This window comes from Ceratina calcarata, unplaced genomic scaffold (assembly GCF_001652005.2).
Source record: "Ceratina calcarata isolate Rehan_Ccalc_2016 unplaced genomic scaffold, ASM165200v1 scaffold434.2, whole genome shotgun sequence".
Lineage (NCBI taxonomy): Eukaryota > Metazoa > Arthropoda > Insecta > Hymenoptera > Apidae > Ceratina > Ceratina calcarata.
In genome coordinates this window covers 122,512-131,439 of record NW_017167164.1, presented here as the reverse complement: position 1 = coordinate 131,439, position 8,928 = coordinate 122,512, and the positions used below count along the sequence as shown (strand labels likewise).

Here is an 8,928-nt window from a genome sequence, read left to right as displayed (position 1 = left end):
TATAATAGTGTTCAGCTCTTGTATTTGAAAATGTTTAACCGAGGGGCCAATTTCTTAATGAATTAAATATATATTTTCTTGGCAATTACAATCTGAAATACATTTTTGTACGCAGTAAAAATCTAATAACGCTATGAACATTCGTCTATGTATAAATCAGTACGGGTTGATACAGTACGGATCCTTTGGATCATCCGGACCCTCTTGGTATTTAACGTAAGTCTCTTTGCTAGTGAAATCTCGCTTATTCTCCGTCTTTCCTCTAGGCGGTGCTTCCTCGTACTTATACATAGACTCCAATTCTCCAAAACGCATTGCATCTTCTCTGATATGGTCCCTAAATCGAAGTATATACAAAATAATTATTTCCAATACTATTTATAAGTGATCAATTATTTACGAACGAGGTGAAGTATGTACCTGTATCTTCCAGCGACAATTTTCTTGCCAGTTACAGGGTCAGTCATATCGCCCAATGGATAAATGACTTCGACAATCTACGAGAAATAAAAAAGGAAGCATAAAAGTTGTATATGCGTTTGCCGAGGCATCGACAAGGTACGTACTTTATGTGTAATATGGCGTGTTAATTTCTCTGGTAAGGTCTTTATCAACACCGTGTCGCCGGTTTTACACAGTTTCTCAGGATCGGCAGCGAAAACGAAATCATACTTCCTGAAATACTGTAATGCATCAAATGAATACGTGATCAAGCGTTTGTAAGTAGAGGATATTCTAAGTATATTTACCATTGAAATGTGTTCGTCCAGTTCTAAGGAACGTATACGTATTTTAGCAGCATTCTGCTTCGGCGAAGGTACACAAACACCTAGTAAATAAGTAAATGCTTTCTTGGTTACGTTTCCCGTAGCCATTTCAATTCCTCATGTGGTGCTTTATACCGCAATATTATTGACGGTACCCCAGGAAAAGATGTTTAAATCTCGGTCGTCCTGTTAGAGACGTGAAAATATTAAACAAAATGTAGCTGGACGTTCGATCTGATATTTAACAGCGAATCCACGGGGGCACGTCGAAAGCTTTATGGGATGTTCGAGGTCGAGAGGCCAAACGCCTGTTCGGAAGTAATCTAAAGCGCAATCGTCTGTAAAGATTTCTGTTCGTCTGTAAAGACTGTTGTTCCTGTTTTGGTTAGAGAGGTGTGAGAACTAGTATCGATAGTACGATATATATCATTCTCGCGGCCTTGCACACGGATGCGTGCTGATCGGAACGAACATTTGGGTTAGATAATCCAAAACGCAAAAACGGTTATCTTCGCTTAAAGAAATTTTCAGTTCGGTACGTGAGAACCGTGAATCGGGCGGTAAAATGATACGCGTCCGTCGTTAGTTACGAGGCTGAGTTCTTATTGCTGTTCGCGTTCACCGCTGCGAGTAGCTCGGCGCGAAATGGTAAAACCGTAACCTACGAGACACGTCAATCTTTTCAGATGCTTTGCTTCAAACATGCGAGAAGAACGGACTCCCGGACACTGCTCGACTTTATCACGAGGAGCAATTACTCCAGACGTAGTGACAAAAGCACGAATACCTACAAGGTCGTGCAAACGAATGGTGAAAACTTGGATGGTAAGCGCGATACGAGAGTCCCTTGCCTGGTACTCGTTGGTGGATCGTTCAGTTCGTCTCACGTTTCGGATTCTGTTCAGATGTGGACGGTACCGTTCTCGGAATAAATTCTAATTGGGAGCTACTGACACCCAGAGGATTCAGGTTTTATTTACCGGGCGGCATTGGCCCTGGCTGGTCGGATGTCACTACCACAGTTCAAGTCAGAGCACAGCTAGTTGACTTTTGTAATGACAATGAACGAATTTCGGTAAACGATACAAAGGAAAAAGCAGCTCGTCGGCTCGGTCGATTGAAAAACTGCAACCAAATGCTCCATTGCGTCGCCCAAGAATGCCCTTTGTTATTGCGGAAAGGTGTAGAAGAGCTGTTCCCTGGATGTCTAGACGTTGGCTCTCCGCAGCTCACCATAATCACCGTTAGTCAGTCGATCAATGCTAAAGTCATGAGATGGAACAAGGAAATGGAAACTGAGAAACTAGCCAAACGCGTAAGTACATTCGTAAAACCACCAGCTCTAAGGAAAATTTATTATTCATTGTTTCCTCCGGCAGTTCGTATTAGCAGCTTCAGATATTTGCGCGAAATTGAGGCAAATGGGGTATTGGGCAGACTTTATCAATCCGTTCAGTGGTCAGCCGCATTTGAATTCGCAAAAGAACAGTACCCTTTACAAGACCGACGAGCGATTCCGTTGCTTAGGATTTAAAATATTACATAGAAACAATTGTAAAGTTATTTTATACGATAATAACGTGAAGAATTTTCTTGGTAAGTTTGCCTGGAATCTTCGTTGAAAGTTTATTGATTCGTTTTACAAATTGCTGTTCTGTACATTGTAGGAAGTCTCTACACCACGGCGCCTGCTAGTACAGAGTTTTTAAAAGAGATCTTACGGGACTGCGATTTTGTAAATCTTAACGAAGCTTAATAATAGACGGGAACGGAGGGAGGGAGGAGATTTTAGAAGAGTGATGAAAGGAAAGAGAAGTGTCCGGTATAAATATCTTTATTTCTGTCGTCGAAAAATAACATTACAGTTCGTCAAAGATGTAGCATAAATTTCTTGTGTTCAGTTGTATTGTATGATTCTAAGAAGAAATATCGTTCGATACAATTGCCAACCGGCTCTCTCTCTCTCCCTTTCGCGTTATGCTCCATTGTTACGGTTAACGTGTTAAAAGGAAGAAGGAAATGAAATTAATTCTCTAAGGGATGCATAGCGCGTGTTACGTCTTACTCTTATATTAACGATGCGTGTCGCTGAAAAGATCATAGGTAACTGATACCACCGGCACGAGGCTCCTGATACACCGAGATAAGAATAAATATTTATCTAAAACGAGTTAAGACTGGACATACTCTCGCGCTGGGCGCGAGACGATCGGAAGACAGACGTGTTCTCCGGCGATTAACGTCAGTCCACTTCTAGCTTACGAAAGGAGCCAGAGATACCATTTAAATCGTCGTTCGTAGCGTACTGACTGTCGACCGACGAGTCGATCTCTATGTACATGTCGTCGAGCTGCCTGATTCGATCCCTTTGCTCCCGCAACGTTTTCTTGAAAGCAGCTGCGGAATAGAAGACACGTGAAACAAATACTTGTGGAGATCGTATTCCAGCGGATACATACCGATCATCTCGTTGAGCGGCACTTCGCCGCCGTATTCCTTCGGCAGGATCTTAGGATCGATCGTGCCCTTCAAGTCGTCCAGACTCTTGTGCAGGAGGATCCGATTTTTCAGCTTCTCGTTCAGCAGCGAGATGCCGAACTCGATCACTTTAACAGCGCAACTCGGGATGTTGACGAAGTGGGTCTCCTTGTGTCTCATCGGCGTACTGTTCTGAATGCATCGCAACATGTTACGAATGTCCGTGAGAGACCACGCGCTCAGATGACCCATCGTCAGTCCGGACTCGTCGTTGATGTGCGTGTAGCCGCGGACTTGATTCTCTTCGTCGTCCATCAGCGCTTCCACTATCAGGCTGTGAGCGCGAGCCATTTGAGCGGACGTGTATTTGTACGGATCGAACCGACCTGAGGAGAGAAGAATTTATATGAAGGAGATCCGCACTATGAGAATCGGATTCTTTCTAATGAAACTTACCGGCACACGACAGTATTACTCTTCGGCCATATCGATCGCGTTCCATCAACGGGACCAAGTACCCAGCGTCGACTATGGCCTCGATGTCCGGATCTTCGATGTCAAGATTCTGGAACCAGTTCGGATACATCTGTCGGATGGTCAGGTAACGCTCAAGCATTTCTTCTGCCATCGGCACACTGAACTTCTTCGTTCTAAGGAATCTAAGGAGAAACGCAGCATCCGTTCTGCAGCGTTTGATGCTCGGATGCTTCTGGATCCAGTGTCTGACTTGATTCAACGCCTCGATCCTCGTGGCATCGTCTTCGCGGAGTTCGTGGCGAGCGATCATCCTCGTGGCCTCGCTCAGCTCGCAGCCGTAATCCTCTTCAGTTCGCTTGGCCATCGCCGCTGGAAAGAAAACCAAGATAGGACCCGCTTTCTCCGCGACCCGGCCCGCGGCTCTCCGGTCTCCCCACCAGATACTCTTCCTACCACTTGCGCTGGTACTCCTTCTCTCACCTCTTCAACCTTCAAGTGCTGTCCCCTTGTCCCCCTGCGCTGTTCCCGCGTCCCCGTTTCGATCGTTCGAATTTCATGCGAACTATCAGACGATTGCGAGATGCGACTAGTTCTTACGCCACTAGACCGTACAGGAGAAAGCCGCTCATCGATCCACTTACAATAGATCCAAATTGTCCTCGCTTCGTCTACTGTGCAGCACTTCCGGAGATCAGCGGTGCAAATCTTTCTCTAACTATATTTTCACGTCCGCGTTATGCGCGTTTGATGGTGAACGTTCTCCGGTGTCTTTCAACCACGCACTCTTTGTAATCGCAATTTTAAAATCACACATGCCATTTAAATTCAAATGTAACTACGAGGTAGCACTGTTCTAAAGATTGTTCCGATCGATGTTGAAAACGGATTTGTGAAACGGGTCGCGACGGGGAACGTTGCACCTCGACCAACTTGGATCCGAGTAACCCGCTTGCTTGCTCGTCCGATCATTTTAAAGCCAGATACGCTCTTACCGCTCCTTCCGCTTTTGCCACTCTTACCGCCGCCGCTGCTCTCGTTCTAGCCAGTACGTGTAACCACCTTCCTTCCTCTCCTCTCTTTCAATTCGGTTTTCAAGTATGACACGCTCTAATCAGACGGTATACTCCCTCGCGTTTCGAAACGGGTCTGTTATCGGGAATTTGTTCTATCCTGATGATAATCGAAATGAAACACGAGCGCAGATACTTTTCAAATTTGATTCAAGGATAGATCGTGTCAAAAAGGACAAAGTTCAGCCGTCCGTTTTGGAGCGTTCAAGATATTTTGATCGCATTTCATCTGAAGTACGATCGGATTCTACTTTTGATTAATTGACCGGATGACTCATTCACGAAAAGTCTTAACTTCGCCTTAACCGAGGGATTCGCTTTCTTTTCGTAATTCTCCGTGTTACTTTCACCGCGGGATCCACTTTCGGTCGGGTCTACCGAGCATCGAGGCTACGTTACAGACTTACGAAACGATATTTATGCAAAAGGCCAACGGAACCTGCCGAGTTATATCTATGCATTTACTATGATAGAATCGATCGTAAGCGCGCATTCGATACGGTGTATACAATAAAACTTGATCCCTCGGGGGAATAGTTAGGCACAGAGGAATAGTTACCATTAATTATCATACGTCTGCATAGAAGTATAGATTCTTATACCTGTCATTCTACTTGGTCCAAATGGACTCTGTACCTTCACGACCTTTACATCAATCCGCTATTATCCTATGTAACTCATTAAATATCGAAATTAGAAGAAGAATGCACTATTTTTAATTATAGGAAATGCGTTTTTTTAAGGTACATAAACTTTTGGGATTGACTGTCTAGCCAATACATCCTTAAAGCGAATTCCATAGAATTTGCATAATCTATATGGCCAATGGTCCAAGAATAATTGCAAATAAAGCACCTTGTCTCGTTTCAAATTTCCTTTTTGGCTGAACGAATTTGAAGTATACGTTTCTTTTGAAATTCTCTCATAGAATCCTGTGGACAGGATTTATTAAATTGTTTGCGATTGTTCGTTACGCATGACCGGAGTTTCTATCCACGTTCTGCTTGCGCAATCGGTCGGGTACGTTTTTCGAAACGGAGAAAGTTCCGTCCTGTCTCTATATCCTGAGTCTTGCTGCTGCCTTTCTACTTTTTCTTGCCTCGCGTATACTTACACAAAGGTACACGACGTGTACGTACGTCCGCACTTTCTCGAACCGGGTGGGCAAAGACGAGAGAAAACGAAACAAGATGAAATAGAATTAATTCCGATATCTAAGGGACGTAATATCGGAATTCGGAACGAGCGATCTTAACATCTATTGTGAAAATCAATAATCATAATTTAGGAATTTCTCGAGGATAGGAATGAAAACAGACGAAACACTTGTTTCTCCAAACGAAATATATTTATTAACGTTGTACACGTACGTAAGTACATTCGAGCTCCATCAACATCGACCATTTGTACATTGTACCACATCCTACCCGGCGATCGACGGATACCAAATTGTGAAAATATTATTTCTAGATCCATTGACCGAAAGTAATTTTTGTATAATATACATTTCCTGGTGTGCATGCGTGTGAATTACTGGGAATATGTATGCCTGTATAAATGGATCAAGATTGCGATATACAGAATCGTTGGACCATGAGTGTCAGGATCAGTTTCGGAGTTCGCTGCAAGTAAATCTTGGAACGTCTGGAACGTGTTTTTCAAGGTGGTTCCGAGATTTGACTATGGGAAAACGAATTCCAATAACCGACGCCGTACACGTCTGTAGAGTCATCTGAGGATAACGTTATCGAAAGTCAGGTCCCTACTGTCGCGTTGGGTGGTGGACTTTTTAAACGGGTTCCACGGTAATTTCTTAGTGACGTGAGCGGTGGTCACAGAACCGGCAGGACTCGGCTGACCGGAAGAGATACCGGAAGAGCTGCTAGCCGAAACGCTTCCTTTATCCTGTTGATTGGTCTTATTCGGTTTCTAGAATCCGTAACAGGTCTCTGGTTATAAGACGGATTTCTTTAGACTCGGAGCGACGACCCTCTACCGTTCACCGTTTTACCTTTAAGTAATTTCTGTCCATTGGCGTGACCAATTTTAAGTTGATGAAATCGCCGGACTGCTTAATCAGGCGAACGACTTGCTCGTGAGAAGCCCATTTCACGTCCTTGTCACCGATGCCCACTATAAAATCGCCTTCCTTCATGCCGCCCAACTGGAAACAGCGGAACAATCGATCAGCAACTTTCCGTCGATGATAATTTACGCGAGAAAGTGGTCTTACGTCGGCTAGAGAATTATGATCGACCGCAGCTATTATTACGGGAGCATCTCCTCGGACGCTGAATCCGAAACCTTCCCCGTCAGGACCTCGTTGGAGTTGTATCAAACGCGGCGCAGTCCAATGCCTCTTAGCTGAAAATATAGCTACCGGACCCAGCGACCTGAAGAGATCTTCCACGCCGTGTTGCCCAAAATCCGGATGAGTGATGCTCAGTTGAAATTTTGTAGACGCTATACCAAAAGTACGAAACCAATATAAAAGTTTCTGATTCCCTTTATCCTCTTCCGCGCTGCCTTACCTATGATATCCGGAGGATCCAACAGTCCCCGAAAATCATCTTCGTCTCCGATACCATTATAGCTCTCGACGGTCGATTCTTGCACCCTTCTCAAAACTTTGGCGAGCGCTTGTTTGGCCTTCAAATCTCTGCACATCCGTTGCAGTCTTTGGCTCTCCTCGTGCAAGACCAAAGCTTCCCTCAGATGTGCCTTACCTAAATCGCATACGATCAAAATCAATGATCGTGAAATCCGGCTAATCCGGTTCTAGGATCGTCAAAGACTACGCACCCAACAATTTCCTCTCATTTTCATCTCGCGGCACAACGATATCCAACTGCGTCTTCCCGTCGCTCTTCTGAACGTGCTCGAGCGCGAGCTTCGTTTCCGAACGCCATTCGGACACCGGCCGATCGAACAACCCTAGCGCGACATGTTTATGAGCCAGAGCTAAATGGTGTTCGCGTTTCACCAATATCAACGAGACCCACGTCTCCGGGACATAATCACGTACTGGCTCGCGCGAGATCAATCCATGGACGTCGTTATACACGGCCGCGACCTAAACGATCAATGGAAGTACGTATAAGGAAAAGTTCAGAAGATCCCATGAGAAAATTTCCTACCTGTGACGCTTCTTGCGCAAGATCCAACGAAACGTCGATGTTCCTGCCATTCTTCGATTGAAGTTCCAGCTTCTCGAACAGACATTCCCTCGCTTGAGCCTGAAACGGAAAGAGGAGCGAGACCTCGCGTCAGCCCTGATCTTGATTTACGGCTAACTGAAAGCTTGTCTGTAGTACAGGTACGAACGCGGCGTTACCAGCATCAGTTGAACGAGCATCTCGAGCATGTCCGGGCCGAGGTCCATGCTCGGCGCGTTGGTGAAGTTCTCGTGTATGTAACGAAAGGTACCAGCGGCACGGAGGAACGCGTCTATCGCCTGGTCCAAACCTCGCGCAGAAAGACGATCCTGTTTGGCAGCGTATTGAGTGTAAAGCGCGGCCGCGTTGAAGAGAATTGACGCCTTTTCGAACGCTACTGTCCGCTGGCAACTCGGAACTCCTGTTAACGAATCGAACCACTCGAAATAAATGCCGAGGCTCCGGTCCGGAGGAAAGAACCTTCTCTCCACGAAATATAGTTGGTTGTAGTAACGCAGCAGCAGCGCGATGCCTGCAGAATCCCTGGTCGGGGTTCGCGTCGCCTTAAAATACGAATATTAAATATTAATTGAATCTAGTATGAATGTATTAAACGTTCGTTGCGTTACCTGTCGCGTTTCCATGAGCTCCGCGATGGCCTCCTCGTAATTGTTACCATCCTCGCTGTAATGCTCAAGGATGAAGTCCTGAAACAGCACATGACATAATTTAAGGATGTATTGGCTATACATATAGTCAATCCGAAAAGTTTATGTACCTTAGAAAACCGCATTTCCTATAATTAAAAATAGTGCACTTTTCTTCCAATTTCGATATTTAATGAGTTATATATGATTATATGGCATTTTATTGATGTTGACAAAATCCGACCATCCCAGCGTCGAAACAGCCAACTTTTGGAAAAAGATTTCGTTTTTTGTCAATAACTCCCAAACGGATGGACGTAGGGGGGCGTATGTA

The 8,928-nt window shown here is 44.9% G+C and overlaps 4 protein-coding genes and 1 long non-coding RNA gene across 9 annotated transcripts in view; 2 read left to right on the top strand and 3 right to left on the bottom strand.

The window, feature by feature from the left end:
- Positions 1 to 50: 50 nt before the first annotated feature.
- Positions 51 to 893, bottom strand: mRpS17 (mitochondrial ribosomal protein S17). Its single transcript, XM_018027865.2, has 4 exons — positions 750 to 893; positions 567 to 683; positions 421 to 497; positions 51 to 337 (listed from the first exon to the last, which is right to left on the bottom strand). The coding sequence occupies exons 1-4, from the start codon at positions 873 to 875 to the stop codon at positions 157 to 159; spliced, it is 501 nt and encodes a 166-aa protein (XP_017883354.1). The 5' UTR covers positions 876 to 893; the 3' UTR covers positions 51 to 156.
- On the top strand, positions 496 to 2,716 carry LOC108626920 (methylmalonic aciduria and homocystinuria type D homolog, mitochondrial). Of its 3 annotated transcripts, none has more exons than XM_026815171.1 (5): positions 496 to 558; positions 1,454 to 1,592; positions 1,673 to 2,082; positions 2,147 to 2,363; positions 2,435 to 2,716. In XM_026815171.1, the coding sequence occupies exons 2-5, from the start codon at positions 1,454 to 1,456 to the stop codon at positions 2,521 to 2,523; spliced, it is 855 nt and encodes a 284-aa protein (XP_026670972.1). In that variant the 5' UTR covers positions 496 to 558; the 3' UTR covers positions 2,524 to 2,716. The 3 variants fall into 3 exon arrangements, with proteins under 3 accessions (XP_026670972.1, XP_026670971.1, XP_017883353.1); XM_026815170.1 differs by lacking the exon at positions 496 to 558 and adding an exon at positions 1,071 to 1,160; XM_018027864.2 differs by lacking the exon at positions 496 to 558 and adding an exon at positions 1,201 to 1,302.
- A 275-nt stretch (positions 2,717 to 2,991) lies between these two features.
- LOC113464593 (clavesin-2) lies at positions 2,992 to 4,293 on the bottom strand. Its single transcript, XM_026815169.1, has 4 exons — positions 4,203 to 4,293; positions 3,702 to 4,091; positions 3,227 to 3,631; positions 2,992 to 3,164 (listed from the first exon to the last, which is right to left on the bottom strand). Exons 2-4 carry the CDS (start codon positions 4,084 to 4,086, stop codon positions 3,010 to 3,012), a joined length of 945 nt encoding a protein of 314 aa, XP_026670970.1. The 5' UTR covers positions 4,087 to 4,091; positions 4,203 to 4,293; the 3' UTR covers positions 2,992 to 3,009.
- Positions 3,628 to 5,338, top strand: LOC113464594 (uncharacterized). Its single transcript, XR_003389444.1, has 2 exons — positions 3,628 to 3,846; positions 3,935 to 5,338. It is a non-coding gene; the product is annotated as an uncharacterized LOC113464594 (long non-coding RNA).
- Positions 5,339 to 6,117: 779 nt separating this feature from the next.
- The window catches only part of Rhp (GTP-Rho-binding protein rhophilin), a 10,593-nt gene continuing 7,782 nt past the window's right edge, over positions 6,118 to 8,928 (bottom strand). For 2 of the 3 annotated variants that reach the window (XM_026815181.1, XM_026815182.1), the window contains exons 5-12: positions 8,577 to 8,654; positions 8,127 to 8,510; positions 7,930 to 8,028; positions 7,595 to 7,865; positions 7,324 to 7,518; positions 7,026 to 7,255; positions 6,804 to 6,956; positions 6,118 to 6,721 (exon numbers count right to left, since the gene is read on the bottom strand). In XM_026815181.1, the coding sequence (XP_026670982.1) occupies positions 6,521 to 6,721; positions 6,804 to 6,956; positions 7,026 to 7,255; positions 7,324 to 7,518; positions 7,595 to 7,865; positions 7,930 to 8,028; positions 8,127 to 8,510; positions 8,577 to 8,654 (1,611 nt within the window). In that variant the 3' untranslated portion in view covers positions 6,118 to 6,520. Of the gene's footprint in view, positions 6,742 to 6,803; positions 6,957 to 7,025; positions 7,256 to 7,323; positions 7,519 to 7,594; positions 7,866 to 7,929; positions 8,029 to 8,126; positions 8,511 to 8,576; positions 8,655 to 8,928 lie in introns of all 3 variants that reach the window. The other variant, XM_026815183.1, reaches the window with a different exon arrangement.

Excerpts from the sequence above, each read along its gene's own strand:
- mRpS17 (XM_018027865.2), bottom strand. The coding sequence starts at position 875 with ATGGCTACGGGAAACGTAACCAAGAAAGCATTTACTTATTTACTAGGT. Across the intron at positions 684-749 it reads TGGACGAACACATTTCAATG|TATTTCAGGAAGTATGATTT; the intron begins GTAAATATACTT and ends GATGCATTACAG. Across the intron at positions 498-566 it reads CACGCCATATTACACATAAA|ATTGTCGAAGTCATTTATCC; the intron begins GTACGTACCTTG and ends TATTTCTCGTAG.
- LOC108626920 (XM_026815171.1), top strand. The coding sequence starts at position 1,454 with ATGCTTTGCTTCAAACATGCGAGAAGAACGGACTCCCGGACACTGCTC. Across the intron at positions 2,083-2,146 it reads CTGAGAAACTAGCCAAACGC|TTCGTATTAGCAGCTTCAGA; the intron begins GTAAGTACATTC and ends TTCCTCCGGCAG. Across the intron at positions 2,364-2,434 it reads TAACGTGAAGAATTTTCTTG|GAAGTCTCTACACCACGGCG; the intron begins GTAAGTTTGCCT and ends TGTACATTGTAG.
- LOC113464593 (XM_026815169.1), bottom strand. The coding sequence starts at position 4,086 with ATGGCCAAGCGAACTGAAGAGGATTACGGCTGCGAGCTGAGCGAGGCC. Across the intron at positions 3,632-3,701 it reads AGTAATACTGTCGTGTGCCG|GTCGGTTCGATCCGTACAAA; the intron begins GTAAGTTTCATT and ends TTCTCTCCTCAG. Across the intron at positions 3,165-3,226 it reads GCCGCTCAACGAGATGATCG|CTGCTTTCAAGAAAACGTTG; the intron begins GTATGTATCCGC and ends TCTATTCCGCAG.